Here is a 16,784-nt window from a genome sequence, read left to right as displayed (position 1 = left end):
GGCTGGTGCACGTCTGGCTGTGAGGGCTGAGCGTGGCTGCACTGCCTTTCCTGGTGGGCCAGACGGGTGCAACAGAGACGCTCTGTGCCGCGCTGCCTCCAAGGGTAGGAACGCCCTCGATGTCCGTGGGTCCAGGGCCTAACTGCCGAGTTCACTCCGCTGCCTGCGAGGGTGGTGGGCACAGAGCCAGAGATGCAGCGGATGACTCGGGATCACCACCTGCCAGCGCTCAGCACGGCACTACCCGGGCCTGGAGTTGGCGCCCTCGCCGGGAAAGCCACCAGGCGACAGTGCGTGAGGCTCAGTCCAGGGCTGTGGTGGGCACTGGGGGGTTGGGAACGATCACTCTGAACCTGGCAGCCCCACGCTCGGGGACCCAGGCCTCTGACCGCAGCTCTGAGGGACCGTCCTGGACCCCAAAGTCCCCCAGGATGCATTCTCCGTAACTGGGCCGTCTTCCGGTCTCACGCTGACCAGACACGGCTTTTATTACTCTGCCTCCTAGGTCATAAGGTCAGACGTGGGGTCATGGGATGTTTTCCATCCCATCTCAGAGCAGATGCTCGTGGGGCCCCAGACCCTGGGGAAGGGTTTGGAAGGGCGGGTTCCAGCGGCTTTGTCCTGTTTTGCTGCATTAGCTCTCCCTGCCAGCCCTGCCAGGGAGGGGCTTCCGTACCCGTCTGAGGGAAGGCTCCTCCTCCCAGGCGCTTGTGCAGCTCCCAGGAAACCGCCCCCCCCCCCATTTCCAGGGTGCTTTTTAGGTGGCCTTGGCCTCTAGGGACTGGCCCCACATGGGGCCACAACCACTGAAATTCAAGTCCGTCCAAGTAGATACACTCAGTGCCTCGCTCACACCAGCCATGTTTGCAGTGTTTGCTGCCTGTGCGACTGGGGGCCATACGGGGGGCACACAGTTCCCTCCCTGCTGGTCGTCCCGGGACCTCACTTCGGTGGCATGAGCCTTGTCCAGTTGTGGAAGAGCCTGGACCAGGGCCATCCTGGGGGCGGGGGCAAAGTCCAGCCCTGCATTGGCCTCCCCCAACCCTCATCTGCTGAGGGTCACCATGGAAAGGCCCAGGCCGAGCTCACTGTGCACCCCTGTGCTTCAGGGACCTCACCACTAACTTTAGAAAGGGTTTCAATTTGACCCCGAGACCTGTTGGCAGGTCGTGACCCTTCTCCCAGGAGAAGGTTGTGGAGTTTTTCCTGGGAAGGAACAGAATGCTTACTCATTGCTGGGCTGAACACGGTACCCCTGTGCCTCTGTCTTGTCTAGAAGAAATAAATCTAAGGAAGGGGCTGGCCTGGGCCTGCTTGGGGGAGACCCAGGCCCTGGACAGCTGGGGCAGGTTGGAGAGCCGGAGGGGGTTGGCCAGCCTGGCCCCCTCCCCTGACCTGGGCTGGGAGGGTCTGAGAGGCAGCTTTGATCCCAGGGCCCTTCCATCCGAAGCCCGGCGCCCAGAGGGAGGAGGGGCTCCAGTTACAGTGTCCCCTCCCCTCCCCTCCCGCCGCAGCCAGCCCTTCTCTGGCCCTTCTCCGCCCCTTGGTGACCCTCGCGGCCAGTGTCTTCTGTGCTCCTGGGCCTCGGCCCCTCCCCAGCTCTCCTCCCCTCCCCACCCCCTGCCCTGCGCTGACCACAGAGGGGCCAGGCAGGGGAGGGGCTGGCGCCGCACGCACAGACTCAGAGCTGGGAGAGGCCCGGAACCTACCCAGCCCCTCGAACTGGGGTGTTGAGACGAAGCATCTGCTGTGGGCTTAGACCTTGGGGGTGAGGGGAGAGCCCCAGGATCAGCTGGGGGCTGGAGGGCAGGGGCAGCGACCACAGGCCTGGGGAGGCAGATGCCTTCAGGGAGGAGGCTGGGCAGGGCCTGAGGAGGGACTGGTGGTCACATCCCCCACCCCCTGTCCTGGCGGTCCCCATGCTGGCCCCGAGGCCACTCCTGCTGCCGCTCCTCGTGGTTGGGCTGACCTTGGGGGCCAGCCTGCCACCAGGACCCAGGAGCCACCCAGGCGTGTGCCCCAACCAGCTCAGCCCCAACCTGTGGGTGGATGCCCAGAGCACCTGTGAGCGTGAGTGCATCGGGGACCAGGTAAGCAGAGGCACCACCCCCGCCGGCCCTCGGTGGGGGTGGGGGTGGGGGGCTCAGGGCATCTTGGCGGCTTGGTCAGACCCTACCCCTGCACCCAGGCCTTGCCCACAGAGGGGGAACCCAGCAGCTGCACTGCGCCGCCCCCCCAATCCTGGGCCCCAATCCTCAGGCTCCCCATGCTCTGCTGCTGGTTTTGGGCTGCTGCACATACGAGGGTCCCAGGGAACACCCCCAGTCTGCGCCTTCATGTGTCTGAAGATTAAGAGCCCCCTCCTCACTCCCCGAACCCACCTGCCCGCACCCTGGGACCAGCAAGCCAGAAAGGCAGGGGGCCGTGCGGGACCTCTGCCCTGCAGCCCTGCAGCGGCCTTGAGCACGTGGCGCACGCCCCGCCCTGGGCCTCGGTTTCCTCGTTTCTGCGGTGAAACCTGCCTTGTAGGGGGAATGTCTGAGGATGCAGTGAGGCTCAGGGAGACAACACCTGTGACGGCCCCCCAGACAGCGGGCAGCTGTGGCTCACTCTAGAGAACAGGAGGGAAACTTCTGCAGCCGCGCTCAGCTTCCCACGGGGGAGACAGGTCTGGGAGGGGCAGCAGGAGCTCGGCCCCCCTCCCTCTGGACAGGCTGCCAGGCAGAGCTAGGGTCCCCGCTGAGCTGCCCCCGCCCCCCACCCCCACCCCCCAGGACTGCCAGGCCTCCGAGAAGTGCTGCGCCAACGTGTGTGGGCTGCGGAGCTGCGTGGCGGCCCGCTTCCCTGACGGCGGCCCTGCTGTGCCCACGCCGCCGGCCTCCTGTGAGGGCTTCACGTGCGCACAGCAGGGCTCCGACTGTGACATCTGGGACGGGCAGCCCGTGTGCCGCTGCCGTGACCGCTGCGAGAAGGAGCCCAGCTTCACCTGTGCCTCCGACGGCCTCACCTACTACAACCGCTGCTACATGGACGCAGAGGCCTGCCTGCGCGGCCTCCGCCTGCACGTGGTGCCCTGCAAGCACGTCCTCAGCTGGCCGCCCAGCAGCCCCGGCCCACCCGAGACCACGGCCCGCCCCACGCCCGGGGATGCCCCGACGCCACCCGCCCTCTACAGCAGCCCCGCCCCGCAGGCCGTGTTCGTGGGGGGCACGGCCAGCCTCCACTGCGAGGTCAGCGGCCGCCCGCCGCCGGCCGTGACCTGGGAGAAGCAGAGCAACCGGCGCGAGACCCTCATCATGCGGCCCGACCAGATGTACGGCAACGTGGTGGTCACCAGCGTCGGGCAGCTGGTGCTCTACAACGCCCGGCCCGAGGACGCCGGCCTCTACACGTGCACCGCACGCAACGCCGCGGGCCTGCTGCGGGCCGACTTCCCGCTGTCGGTGGTACGGCGAGAGCCGGCCGGGGACGCGGCGCCCACCCCCCCTGACCCGGCCGAGTGCCTGCCCGCCGCGCAGGCCTGCACCGGCGCCCCCTCCGGCCTGGTCCTCTGGCAGTACGACCCCCAGCGCGGGGGCTGCATGACCTTCCCCGCCTGCGGCTGCGAGGGCGGTGGCCGGGGCTTCGAGACCTACGAGGCGTGCCAGCGGGCCTGCGCCCGCGGCCCCGGCGACGCCTGCGTGCTGCCGGCCGTGCAGGGCCGCTGCCAGGGCTGGGAGCCCCGCTGGGCCTACAGCCCGCTGCTGCGGCAGTGCCACCCCTTCGTCTACGGCGGCTGCGAGGGCAACGGCAACAACTTCGAGAGCCGCGCGAGCTGCGAGGACGCCTGCCCCGTGCCGCGCACGCCGCCCTGCCGGGCCTGCCGCCTGCGGAGCAAGCTGGCGCTGAGTCTGTGCCGCAGCGACTTCGCCATCGTGGGGAGGCTCACCGAGGTGCTGGAGGAGCCCGAGGTGGGGGGCGGCGGCATCGCCCGCGTGGCCCTGGACGAGGTGCTCAAGGATGACAAGATGGGCCTCAGGTTCTTGGGCACCAAGTACCTGGAGGTGACGCTGAGTGGCATGGACTGGACCTGCCCCTGCCCCAACGTGACAGCTGGCGACGGCCCCCTGGTCATCATGGGCGAGGTGCGAGACGGCGTGGCCGTGCTGGACGCTGGCAGCTACGTCCGCACGGCGAGCGAGAAGCGTGTCAAAAAGATCTCGGAGCTGCTCGAGAAGAAGGCCTGTGAGCTGCTGAACCGCTTCCAGGACTAGCCGCCCCCCCAGCCCCCCACCCCCCCACCCCCGCCCCAGCGTCTGCCCACCCTGCCTTCCTGTCCTGCTGAATAAAAGCCTGACCTCATGGCCTGCGGGTGCCGGACCTCCTGGTGGGACCCTCACCCCACTCAGCCTGCCTTCCGGCTGGTAACCCGCTGCCCGAGGGAGCGCTGGCTCCTCGGGAACCTCCCGTGTCCCTGCAGGAGCACAGGCCGTGACCTGCCCGAGATGGGCACCTCCTCTCGTGGCAGCAGAGCCAGGCAGCCAGCTCAGTCCCGCCTCGGCAGTCCCTGAGCTCTCCCTCCTTCCTCTGCTGCCGGAGCCGAGCAACACGGTCCAGGATGCCCCCGAGCCCTGACTCCACAGGCCAGACCCCTCCTACCCCTAGTACAGAGCCCCTGGAGACAACAGCCTGCCCACCCAGCACCGCCAGAAATGCTCCCAGGAGCAGGCGCGGTTAACGTCAGCAATGAGCAGCAAGAAACACTTTATTCCCAGGTTCTAAGCAGCGCAGTGGCCACCAGCCAAGAGCCCCCAGACCAAGCAAGGGCAGTCCCCAGGGCCCAGCCCTGGGAGGCAGGGGCTGGCATCTGGGTTTATTCCAGAACGGGTCTTGGTGGAGACAGAAACATGCAGGAGAAAGTTACTCTTTCCGGAATATCAGGCACTTATTGTTGGCCGGCATGTCCACCTGGGGAAGATGTTTCGGCTGGAGCAGCTGCCCCTGGTCCCCAGGGAGGTCACCTGTGCCCCCAGCCCTTCCCACCTACCATCCTCTCCAGGAGCAGGCCACTGGCTTGGCCCAGGTCCTCCAGAAGGGCTGTGTCCCGCAGCCCCCACTCAGGGTTCCTGCAGTGGGAAGGAGGTAGGGGAGAAGGTGGAGTTGTGGCTGGGGGGGGGGGGGAGTCACCCAGCCCACCTGCCCTCCCAGCCAGGCCCCCCACCTATCCAGCTCTGACCTGCATCTAAGAGTGAGATCAAAGTCCACGTTACTCTGCGGAGTGATCTTCCCATTGATGGCATAAGGCTGTGGAGACGGGAAGACAGCTCTGCCGGCCACCCACAGACACAGGGTCAGCCATTCCTCAGCAAACAGGCAGACTGGCATGCTGGCACTCAGACAAAGAAAAGAACACAGCCCTCCCTGCCCCCAAGATGGGGGATGGCTGAGGACCAGCTGGTGAGCCAGGGGGTTGCAGGGAGCCTGGCAGGTGACCAGGAGGGAGTTCAAGAAAGAAGACACCGGGTGGGGTTTAACGGCGACAAGCAGTGGTGGGAGAAAGCAACCGAAAATACCGAAACCAAAATGAGAGAGTCCAGAAAGGAGAGCTCAGCATAGACTGGCTGGGATCGGGGTCAGGACTGGCCTGCCAGGGGAGGCCCACCATCTCCGGCAGGGACACTAACCCCATAGGTGATCAGCAGCGCCTTGGGTTTGAGCAGGTGTCCTGCTGCTCTGAAGAGCCCCTGGGGAGTGAGAAAACAGGGCACCGCTGAAGAGCGTTCTCTCCCCCACGCACCTGAAAGAGTCCTCAGTGCCCCATCTGAGACGGGGGGGGGGGGGGCGACCGCCGCCCTGCTCCCTCCTGCTGCACCGGGAGGGGTGCTGCATGGCCCACAGACCTGCTCCCACAGACCTCGGTGCAGTTGAGGGGGCTGATGTGGATCATGTTGATGCAGAGCAGCAGGTCCAGCGACTGGGGAAGGATCCCGCCCCAATGCTCCCAATCCCAGGTCACGTCCAGGTACAGCGGGGCCTTCACGTTGGACAGGCCCTGAGCCTGAGTGGTGGCCGAGATGCTGTGGAAGGGCAGCACCTGGTTGGGGGACCTTCGAGGGGTCTGGGTGGCGTGAGGAGTCTGGACAGCGGGACAGGCCCCGCTTCACCTGCCCTTGCTTCCCGCCCACTTTCACCAGCCGGGACCCGGCCTTCCGGGAGCCCTTCCGCACCTGTCCAGGCAGCGCTGGTCCACGTCGGACGGCTGCCACTCGGCGTGGGGGAAGGCCCGCGCGAAGTGGGCCGTGTGTTGGCCGGAGCCAGAGGCCACCTCGAGCACTCGAACACCGCGCTGGGCCGGGTCCATGTACTGCCGCAGCACACGCAGGATAGGCTCCTTGTTCCGCTCTGCGGCCGCAGCCACCAGCATCGCAGCAGCTCAGCCGGCCCGCGGGTCGCCGTACTCCGTCGCCGCGAGGCCCGCCGGGAGCCGTAGTCCGTCGCCGCGAACCCTGCCGGAAGCTGTGGTCCGGCCTCCCCAAAGACTACAATTCCCAGGAGGAGGCGCGCAGCGCGTTAAGGGGCCCGCAGCCGCGGGAGTCGCACCGGGAGCGGCAGCCAAGCCGAGGGGACTGGGCACTGAGTTGGGGTCACTGGTTTACAGGTGACCATCAGCTCGGCGCCCAGGCGTCCGTGGCCGCTCTGGCATTTTCAAAGCTCTTGTTCTCTGAAATCGTCTCGTTCGCGCTGCACTAGAATTGGTGTTTCCCCGGTTCTGATTTTCTTTTGAAATTGCAGTCGTCAGCGAGTCCGTCTAGTCGACATGGGGGAAAACTAAAACGGACGCTTGCGCCGCCCGGGAATCGAACCCGGGTCGCAAGAATGGGAATCTTGCATGATACCACTACACCAGCGGCGCCCTTGTCAGGCCTTCTACCCGCGAGACTTAAGAGATGGTGACGCACCCTCTCCTCGCGCAGAAGTACTACGGTGCATGCGCGCTGCCTCGGGGGAGGCCGGCCCCTGCGCACTGCAGCCGGCAGCCGCGGTGGGAGCACCGATCTTGGCGGGGTCCGCGTGCTGGGGGATCTCGCGGCGTCGCTTGGGCGCCCAGCGCTAGAGAGGAACGAGGGGGCCTAAGGGAGGCTGGCTTGAGGCCCGGATTCGCGCCGGCGCCGTGGAAACCATGGCAACCGCGGGCGTTCGGCGGGGAGGGGCCGGGGCGGGGCTCCTCGTGGGCGGGGCTCCCTGCGGGCGGGGCCGAGGGCGAGCGGGGCGGTCCTAGCCGCCGGCCCCGCGGTCCTGTGCTGCCCGGGGCTTTTCCGGTGAGGCTGACCTGACCAGCGCTAGCCCAGGGTCCCCGGACGTTGTGAGGAGGTCGGAGCCCTATTTGTTGTGTCCAAGGTGTTTTCCCCGTTGACGGCTTGGGGCCCGTGTCTCCTAGGGGCCCTGTTCTGCAGCCGGCCAGTTTATCTTTGGTGGGCAGCTTCTCACGAGTGAGATCCCCAAACCCGACGTCACTCTGGCCAGAGCTCAGATGGTGGCCCTGACCCGGGCTTTAACCTGGGATTGTCGTGGAGGGGCCGAGATGTGGGCTTCGTCAGGGGAGGATGGCAGTCTTGCAGCTTAGGCTGGGGAAGTGGTGTGGGGCTGGCCATTCTGGACAGGCCCCCTGGGCCAGGCAGCTCTGCTGGCATTCTGCACGTGACCACCATTTCACAGCCCCGGCTTTCCTTTCCTGAATGCGCTTTTGCCTCCAGCCACATTGGGTGTACTCTGCATTTTCCTCGTCCTTCCATGTGTGGGCGCGGAGAGGAGACTGCTGTTTGTGCATGACAAGCCCCTTTCAACCTTACCTGGGTTCCCACCAAGCAGGTGACCCTTGGGCCTTGGGGGCTGGTGTTCGGGGGACCCAACCTGTGATTAGCAGGTGGGAGACCGAGCTGATCACCCAGGACCGATGATCTCATCAACCACACCTGTGTTACGGGGTCTCCACAAAGACCCCAAGGAAAGGGGCTCGGGAGCCTCCGGGCAGGTCAAAGGACACACGGAGTTGCCGGGAGGGTGGCGCGCCCCCGCAGGGCCTGGAGGCTCCCAGCCTCTTCCCCACCCCTTGCCCTGTGTGTCTCTTCCATCCCTGTTCCCAAGAGTCCTATCCTTGACGATGGACCAGTAAACATGAGTGAGGATTTCCCTGAGTTCTGTGAGCCGTTCTAGCAAATTATGGAGGCTGAGAAGGGGGGGGGGCGCGCCGTGAGAACCTGACCGGAGTTAGAGTTGATGGATCAGAGGCACAGGTGACAACCTGGATTTGTGACTGGCATCGGAAGAGGGGGTGGTCTCGTGGGACTGGGCCCTCAGCCCCGGGGGTCTGCATAATGCCGGATAAGAGTGTCAGAATTGAGTTAAGTTGTAGGACACCCGGTCGACGTCTGCAGAGAACTGCTTGGCGAGGAAAACCCACACACTTGGTGTCTAAAGTGTTCAAAGTGCAGAAAACGTTGCTTTCTTTTACACCAGATGTTCTCTTGGGACGGGGAACCTGACTGACCGGTGTCCCTGCTTCCTCCATGCCCTATGGCCCTGCTTCAGAAGCTGTCCAAATGCCCAGCAAAGTCTTCCTTTCAACAGCACTTGACCTTGGGTTGATACCCGCCTGCCATATTTGTCATTCCGGGCTGGACGCCATGTGAGCTACCCCCTGCACTGGGCGCTCACCAGGCTCTGACCTGGAGAAGGCAGACCTGCAGCCTTTCCTGCGTTGTGTAGGTGAACTCGTGCACATGCCTGCGAAGGCTGGTGTGCACACTTGTGAACGCACACTTTCTGGAAAGTCATGGATGTGTGTCACATGGATGTGACTCTGGGAGGATCCAGGCCCCCCAGCAAATGCTGAACGGTGGACCCCTGGAAGTGTCCCCTGACGTAGAAAATGTTGGGGTTCGGCACTGACAGTCAAGAAGGAATTCTTGAGATGTGTTTTGGTGCAAAAAGGTGGTTTTATTAAAACATGGGAATAGGAAATGTGGGTACAAAGAGCTGCCCTGGGGTCGTGAGGAGCGATGGATTATGTACTTTCAAGTTGGGAGGGGCTTAGAGATAGTATAAGTCTCTAAGAAATTTTGGAAGCAAGGTTTCCAGGACCTCGAGGGGGCCAGCTGTTGTTAGGAAAGGGTCATTACTACTGTCCAATAAATCCTAGTCATGAAACCCTTCAGGTGTAGATCAGCAGGCCATAAGCTTGGAGTGTGGTTGCCAACATGTATCGTGGGCAGGAAAAGACAAGGGAAGTTTCCAAAGGAGTTTTTACATGTTAAAGTAGACTTATAGGATCGGGGGTGTCAGGCTAAGGTTGCCTTTTGCCCTTAGCAAAGCGTCACCACGGAGGCAGCTGAGCTCCCAGAGGAAGGTCACTCTGCCAGTTTCAAGGACTTGTCAATGGGCTGTAAGTTGTAAGGAAATTTCATTTTTCCTTTGCCTTTGGTTCCCACATCATCCCCCCCGCCCCACCCCATGGCCTGTGCTCCGTGGGGCCTCCTGAGGTTTTGTGTCCTGAGGTGGAATCCGGCTCCCAGGCAGCCCTCTTGAGCTTCTCACCCACTGTGTGGAAGTTTCTGTGGCACGGGGCACCTTTCCAAATGAGTGTTTATCCACATGATAGAATCTCTAGTGCCCAGAGAGCCATGAGCAAACAAGACATCCCCTGCCCTGCTGCCCACCCCGATGGGGGTGTGCGCTTCCTCCCTAGCCCCGCCCCCCCCCCCCCACACTTCCTATTTCCTTATCACTGCTTCCCTTCCCTTGGCTTCCTGGAGCCAGCGTAACAAATCACCCCAAGCTGGGTGGCTTAAAACAACAGTAAAATATTTTCTCATGCTTCTAGAAGCCAAGTCCAAGGTAAAAGTGCCTGCTCACTCCAAAGGCCCTATAGGAAGATGGTTCCAGCTGCTGGTGGCCGCTGTTCTGCATGCTGGGTGAGGCCCCACCCCTCTGTCTAGCTGCCCCTCTCCAGCTTGGGGATGGGTTCCCAGCTTCTCCACCAAAGGCCATGTTACCGGCCCCTTGCAGGGGGGTCCCAGCCAACTTGCCTTCAAGGACAGTGTAGTCTAGGGGAAGGGGAGTGAGTCTGGGGACAGAAACTTCAGCTCCCCAGGCTCCATCCCAAGCTAGGGTGTGTCCTGGGGGCAGCGAGGCTGAGCCTACATCTCTGGGGGAGACCAGCCCTGCTCCCTACAGGTGCCTTCCTCCTGCTGTCACTCCCCCCCCCCCCCACTGGAGCTAACCCCTCACAGTTCCCACTCCCCATGTTGTGCTCTCTGCCTGTTTCAGCCCTGCTCTGAGGGGGAAGTGTAGGGAAAGTGGGGCTGCATTTGCTCCAGGGCCACTGCCCCTCTGGTGGCAGCTCCCGGACTGAGACATGGCCCCATTGGACTCCCCAGGCCCTGGTGCCTGCTGCATTCAGCCTCCTCACATACTTGTGGGAACAGTGTAGGAGCCCCGTGGGAGCCACACAAGCCTCGGGGGTGGATTCCAAGACCCCCGGACAACTCTGGACAGAGTGTTTTCTTGGGTGGGGGGATGTTAAGGATTGAATTCAACCAAATGGAGGATGAGGGGAGCCTTATGCTGAGCCCACCAGGTCCTCAGGCTCACAGGCTCCAGAGTGCCCTGGTTCCCCGGCCTCGACCTGAGGAGCTCCGGAGCAGCCTGTGAGCTAGAACAAAGGAAGCCTGCGGGTGGGAGGCCACCTGGCCCCTACATTCCAGGCAGGCCTGGTCCCCCGGGCAGCTCTGGAGGGGGACCTCTATGCCTCCAAGAGGGCGGGAGTGGGAGGTGACTGCTCCCTTCCAATTGGAGTTAAACAGGCAAACCGGGCGTCCTCACCCACCTTCTCTCTCCCCAGGATATCACCCTCACACTGGTCCCAGTCTATAAGGGGCCTCCCTTCCCTGAAGCTGGGTGGGGACCCTGGCATGGGAGGCTGAGTCAGGAAATGGAGTGCACCCACTATTCCTGTCCCCTGGTGTGGAAGGGAGATTCCCAGGGCGCGTTGGGTCCCTGCCCAAACCCAGGGGGCGGACCCACTTTTTCTGGTCTCTGGCCCAGCAGTCCCAAGACACAGGCCCAGAATGCCCCCTGATACCGGCCCAGGCCCACGCAGGCACCTTGGCCGAAGCTCCCCGACAGGAGTGGGGGCAAGCCTTGGTTCCAGGGTCCACACAGAGCGTTCCCAGCGCCTGCCAACGCCCCCGCCTCCCCCGCGGCTCACCTGGCCTTCAGGCGGCCGAAGGCCGTCCCAGGCCTCAGAACGCTTCCTCTGCCTTGGCCTTGGGCCATGCGGGGTGGGGCGCTGGTTACTGCGGCCCCGGCCGGCCTCCCAACGGCCCGACCTCCGCCGCGTGCCCCGAGGCCGACCGGTACGCGCGGGCCCTTTAAGGGCCGGGGGCGTGTAGCGGCCCGCCCCCTCCCCGCCGCGCCCGGCCGCCGGTTAAAGGGGCCGCGCCCTGGGCCCCCGCCGAGTGCGAGCCCGGGCGGAGGGCAGGGCAGGGCGTGCGTCCGGGCGAGCGCGCGGGCTGGCTGCCCGTCCGCACCATGTACACCATCACCAAGGGGCCCAGCAAGCTGGTCGCGCAGCGCCGCACAGGTGCGTGGGGCGAGGGGCCGGGGGCGGGCAGGGCCGCCGGGGGGAGGGTCCGCGGAGTGACCGCCCAGCCTCGGCGGCGGCTGACGCGCCCCGTGCCCGCAGGTCCCTCGCAGCAGCAGGTGGAGAGCAGGCTCGGCGAGCTCCTGAAATGCCGGCAGCCCGCGCCGCCGACCCCATCGCCCCCGCGGGCGCAGCCGCCGGGACCCTGGCCCCTGTCGAGGTGAGACGCGTGGGCCGGCCGCCGCGGCACAGAGAGGGTGACCTTGGGGAAGGTTTGCGGAGACCCGGCCACATGCCCCGGGAGGGCGCGCGGGCAGCTCCGGCTTCCGCACCTCGGCGCCTCCACCTCACCTGGCACCGGGCTGGGTCGGAGGGGCTGGGCTGGATGTGCATGAACCCCTCTCCCGCGCTCGTCCTGTGGGATCCTGGCGACCCCGAGTGGGGAGGAAGCTGACCAGCTCCTGGATCGGAGGAGCTCCACGCGGCTGACTCACATGCCCCGGGCGACCTTGGGCCGCAAGGCCGAGGTTTGAGGCGAGCTGCCCAGGAGGACAAGAGCAAAATATCCCGGGGAGTGCTGGCCCTGAAGGCCTCCTGGCGCTGGCCCCGTCCTTGCGGAACCGGCTAGGGGAGAGGGTGCACGTGGTTCCCTCTGGCCCTGCCAGGCCACCGCTCTCCTCTACCCTTCACCCACAACACCCTCGCTGGGCACTGGGAGGCCTCCCACAGATGGTCAGGGCTTCCTGGAAGCTGCAGTTTTCTGCCTTTTTATGATCACCAGTTTTGCCAGCCTACAACCCCTGTGGCCACAGGAATGGCAGTCCCAGTCAGTTTGGCCTCCGCGTGACCTTGACCTGAAGGTCAGATCCTCTCCATCTCCCAGAGCCGAGCCTTTTACTTTTTTGTCTCGACTCTGGGCCTGTGGTGTCACTTATTCTGTGCATTTCCTGGGCCCTGGGCTTTCTTCTAGGCCCACAGAGGCCTGAGGCCGCCTGCACTAGGGCTGTGTGTCCAGGCAGCAGATAAACAAGGTGGCATCGCTGAGGAGGGTGCAGGTGACGGGCGCCTGCCTGGAGGCGGCATCCTGTGGGGATCTTTCTGGGCCGAGACTCTTCCCCGGGGGGCCTTCTGCTGGGGGCCGGTTGACACTTGGATCCTAGTGATGAAAATGTTCTGGGCCAGCCACAGGTGTGTCGTGGGGAGACAGGTGAACGGGGCCTTGGGGGGTGACTCCTGGGACCCAGGCTGAGCTATAATATTGCCTTGTGATTTCAGCTTGGGCCCTCACAGCTGCCCTACTGCCCGGAGGAATAAACGAGACCTAGGCATATAGCCACCTCTGGTCACCCAGGCAGACAGTCTGGGACCCAAGTGGCCCAGGCGCTCCACCTGGAGAAACTTACCACCATCTGCCCGTTGTCGCTGGCCCAGGGCGCATCCGGGACACAGCTGGCAAGAGCTAGGGAAGAAGACGGGACAGACAGCATAGAGCCCTTCACACCCCCCAGGAGGCCTCACCTTTGTCCTCATCTGGCCCTAGCCAGTTGGGCACACTGCAGCCTGCCAGGCCACGGGGCTGCCGACCAGCCTGGGCCTGAGGGAGCGTGTCCCTCAGTGTCCCGCTTGTGTAGGGAGTAGTGAGGCACGCAGTGTGCTCGCTGGGCCGGCCCACTCCCTTCCCAAATCACTCCCTCTTTTGGAGCTGCCCCTGCCCCCAGTCCCAGTTGCCTCGAAAGGACCCTGCCAGGAGGCCAAAGCAGCCTGTGGGTCCTCCCTACCCCCTCTCCTGCACCTTCTCAGGGCCCCCCCCCCCCCCAAAACGGCTGCAGCGTTCCTATTGTTTTCTCTGCTGTGCCTTTGTACTGCCCCAGCATCCCTCACCCTGACTGGCCGGTGAGAGAGGGCGTGTCTGGGCCGCTGCCGCATCCTCTACGCCTGGTGCCCTACAGGTGTGCCAGGTGTCTGACCAGCTAAATATACAGGCTGGGGTTCCAGCCAGGCATGGGTCTGGGCACTGGCCATGGTGGTGAACAGGCCACGTGGGTCTGTGCCTCTGAGGAGCTCTTGCTCCCAGCGTGAGACCGACGGGAGAGAAAACATCAGTGGAGGCGATATCCGTCCTTGGAAAGAAAATACTACGACGCCGCGTGACCACCTGTGGTCATGTGAGCAGGTGGGGGAGGCGGCCTGGGGGTTTTACCGAGCCGTGGGCTTTGAGGTCAGACAGGTGTGCAGTTAAGTCCTGAAACTGCCACCCATACGCAGCATGTGACTTTGGGCGGGTCACTTCCCTCTCGAGGGGTCTGGGGCCCTGGGCTGGAAAACGGGTGGGCGGCTGACCTCAGGGGTCGGAGAGGAGACTATGTGACAAGATACCCAGGTCGGCCTGAGCAGGGGCACTGGAGCATGCCTGGGGGCACCACCCTTGGGAGCAGGCACAGTGTGGCCTTCATCTACAGGTGCACGCTCGAGCCAGTGTCCTTTCACCAGAAGGCCTGTGGAGGGGCCTTACGTAAATGACTCCAGGCAGCAGGCAGGTGGGCGCCTGCCCCTCGGGCCCCTACGCAGCCTTGGTCAGGCCACCACCGTGGTCCCTGTGATTCACAGCCTATGGCTGCAATTCCCTTTTTTGTTTTGCTTTTTTGATGTCCGGCCTCCACTTTCCTGGAACCAGCAGCCTTTGTGGGGGCGGGGGTGGCAGGCGAGGGGCTGTCCGAGTCAAGGACAAACCTTCACACCCCCCTGGCTGGTGCAGCTCAGGCCTGGGAGGAGCCCCGCCCCTCTACATTTTCTTGGGCCACCAGACCCTGCCGGCCCAGAGCTGGCGGGACCGGTGCCCCTCAAGACCCTCCTCTTTATTTTAGCGGCCCTCTCAGCCAAGGAGGACCCCCGAGCGGCGGTGGGGCACCTGAGCCCAGGAAGGCGAGCAGGCCGGCGGGACCGCGAGTGCCTGGTGGAGTGGCACGTGCAGCCCAGGACTCCCGGCTCCCACCTCCTGCTGTAGGTGCGGGCCCCACCCCCTCCACGCCCCGTCCTGGGCTTTGTGTGTGCAGGGCCAGGCCAGCTGCCGCCAGCCGGAGCGGCCCATCACCGCCCTGGGCCCTGCTGACTGGGACAGACCCAGCGGCTCCCTGGACATCCCACACCCAGTAGGCTGAGCCCCGGGCTCCCGGGGACCGCCTCTTCACTCAACATTCCCACCCCTGTGGGCAACAGCGGTGCCTGGTCTGGGGCCTGCAGGGTTGGGCTGGGGTCGTAGTCACGCCTCCCCGACCCAGCGGTCTTCGGTCAGACCATCACTTAGGGCTCATCCCCACGGAGCCTGGGGCGGCCAGGAAGAGGGAAGGGCTCAGACCACCTTCTTGTTTGGGTCCTTCCTCCCACACTGGGGGTAGTGGTGAGACGGAGAAGCTTTTGTGGGGGAAGAAGATGGCCGAGAATTGTGCTTGGGACAGAGTGAGCCGGCAGTAGCTTAGGTCAGAACAGGGGCTGCCGGAGGCCTGGCCCGTCCTGGGGAGGCGGGATGCAGGTGGCCGCAGGGGTGCCCGAGAGACCCTTGGACAAAGAGCACCTGTGTGCCTTGAGCAGGGAACCCTGCTGGGGATCTGGGACATGGCTGGGGACCGCAGGTGTGAACTGAGCTGCTGGGGGCCTGGGCCTGGGGGGAGCGGCCTCGACCACCCCTGCAGCCGCCCTGAAGTTCAAGGAAGTGCCTGGGCCGGGCCCGGGCCCGGGGTGGGGGTGTGTGGCCTGAACCTGCTCCTGGAGCTTTGCCGGGCATCACCTGGGCTCTGGACAGTTGCTGACTGGCTCCTCCCCCCTCCACAGCCCGGGGCCAAGGCTCGTGTTCAATCGGGTGAATGGCCGGCGGCCCCCCGTCACATCTCCATCCCTTGAGGGGACCCAAGAGACCTATACACTGGCCCATGAGGAAAACGTCCGATTTGTGTCTGAAGGTAGCGTTGAGGCCCGAGGGTGTGGCTCGGGCCCCTGTTCCTCTTCCCCACTGCCATCTGACTCAGAGTAGCCAGAGGGCCGGGCCCTTCCTCGACTCTCTATTTGTCCCATGACCGTCCAGGGGACTGCCTGCTCCAGTTCTGGGCCGGGGTCCAGGGTGGCCACCAGGCTCTGGGCGGAAGACAGGATGCCAGGGCCCTGGCTCAGTCCGACTGCCCTCTCCCCACAGCGTGGCAGCAAGTGGAGCGGCAGCTGGGTGGTGGCCCAGCTGGCGAGAGTGGGCCCAGGCCCGTGCAGTATGTGGAGAAGACCCCCAACCCCCGGCTGCAGAGTGAGCCCTCCCCTGCCCTCAGGGAGTCCCCCCCACTTCCTCTGACCCTGACCTGGGCCCTGCTGGGTTCTAGCCCCAGGGGATTGGGGAGGGCGCTTGAACTTGACCCGCTTTTTCCTAGCGCTTGCTACATTTGGGCCTGGGTGAAGGGCTTGCGGTCAGCTCACAGGGAGAGACACTGACCGACCTGGAAGGCAGCGTCACTGCCCAGCCTTCTACTGTGCCCGCAGACTTCGTGCCCATTGACCTGGACGAGTGGTGGGCGCAGCAGTTCCTGGCCAGAATCACTAACTGCTCCTAGCCACCTTGGAAGGAACCGCTCCCCTGCAGGGCCCAAATGAGCCTCGTGGTGGACCCCTGCCAGGAGAGGACCACGGCGCCCTGATGAACTGCTGAGGCGGACCATGCTCCACCCTGAGCCCGGCCAGGCGCCGGCCACACCTGAAGTGCCAGCATTTGGACTTTTGCACCTGCTGACCCCTTGGCCCGGCTGTCCCATGCTGCCAGGGGCTGAAACTGTCTGACCTCAATCCTGCTCACTGTGCCCAGGGACCAGCCCCTAGGGCTGGCAGGGAGGAGCTCCAGGCTAATAATAAAGTCGAGAAACTGCCCTTTTTGAGTGGCTGTTACTTGGTGCGTGGGGGGGTGGGGTCAGGGTCCTCCTTTCCCTGTGCCACGTCCAGCCCGACCTTTCCTTGGCTCCACAGTGCGGTTTTAACCAGTTCTGGCCCTCCTGGGTCCTGACAGAGGTGCCGGGGCCCTGGGCCAGCTCCTCTTCCTTGGATATCACTGGACCTACCCTGCACCACCCGGCTTTCTCTTCCCTTGGCAGGTGCTTTACCCCATCTCCAGACCCACAAATGTTACGAAACTAGC

The 16,784-nt window shown here is 64.5% G+C and overlaps 3 protein-coding genes and 1 non-coding gene across 7 annotated transcripts; 2 read left to right on the top strand and 2 right to left on the bottom strand.

Annotated features, from left to right (window-relative positions):
* The first annotated feature begins 12 nt into the window (after positions 1–12).
* On the top strand, positions 13–4,343 carry WFIKKN1 (WAP, follistatin/kazal, immunoglobulin, kunitz and netrin domain containing 1). The gene is made up of 2 exons (XM_040459550.1): positions 13–2,090; positions 2,775–4,343. The coding sequence occupies exons 1-2, from the start codon at positions 1,920–1,922 to the stop codon at positions 4,251–4,253; spliced, it is 1,650 nt and encodes a 549-aa protein (XP_040315484.1). The 5' UTR covers positions 13–1,919; the 3' UTR covers positions 4,254–4,343.
* A 383-nt stretch (positions 4,344–4,726) lies between these two features.
* METTL26 (methyltransferase like 26) lies at positions 4,727–6,460 on the bottom strand. Its single transcript, XM_040459558.1, has 6 exons — positions 6,207–6,460; positions 5,894–6,056; positions 5,664–5,723; positions 5,216–5,283; positions 5,027–5,105; positions 4,727–4,947 (listed from the first exon to the last, which is right to left on the bottom strand). Exons 1-6 carry the CDS (start codon positions 6,401–6,403, stop codon positions 4,900–4,902), a joined length of 615 nt encoding a protein of 204 aa, XP_040315492.1. The 5' UTR covers positions 6,404–6,460; the 3' UTR covers positions 4,727–4,899.
* A 361-nt stretch (positions 6,461–6,821) lies between these two features.
* TRNAG-CCC (transfer RNA glycine (anticodon CCC)) lies at positions 6,822–6,892 on the bottom strand. Its single transcript has one exon. It is a non-coding gene; the product is annotated as a tRNA-Gly (tRNA).
* Positions 6,893–11,449: 4,557 nt separating this feature from the next.
* On the top strand, positions 11,450–16,519 carry MCRIP2 (MAPK regulated corepressor interacting protein 2). 4 transcript variants are annotated; one of them, XM_040459560.1, is made up of 5 exons: positions 11,450–11,620; positions 11,723–11,840; positions 14,485–14,624; positions 15,807–15,908; positions 16,139–16,519. In XM_040459560.1, exons 1-5 carry the CDS (start codon positions 11,569–11,571, stop codon positions 16,207–16,209), a joined length of 483 nt encoding a protein of 160 aa, XP_040315494.1. In that variant the 5' UTR covers positions 11,450–11,568; the 3' UTR covers positions 16,210–16,519. The 4 variants fall into 4 exon arrangements, with proteins under 4 accessions (XP_040315494.1, XP_040315493.1, XP_040315496.1 ...); XM_040459559.1 differs by having other exon boundaries at positions 11,455–11,620; positions 14,485–14,620; XM_040459561.1 differs by lacking the exon at positions 14,485–14,624 and adding an exon at positions 15,449–15,576 and having other exon boundaries at positions 11,475–11,620.
* Positions 16,520–16,784: the final 265 nt, after the last annotated feature.

The sequence above is a fragment of the Herpailurus yagouaroundi genome, unplaced genomic scaffold (genome assembly GCF_014898765.1).
Source record: "Herpailurus yagouaroundi ecotype Mexico unplaced genomic scaffold, PumYag 222, whole genome shotgun sequence".
Classification (NCBI taxonomy): Eukaryota; Metazoa; Chordata; class Mammalia; order Carnivora; family Felidae; genus Herpailurus; species Herpailurus yagouaroundi.
This window is presented reverse-complemented; position numbering and strand designations above follow the sequence as displayed.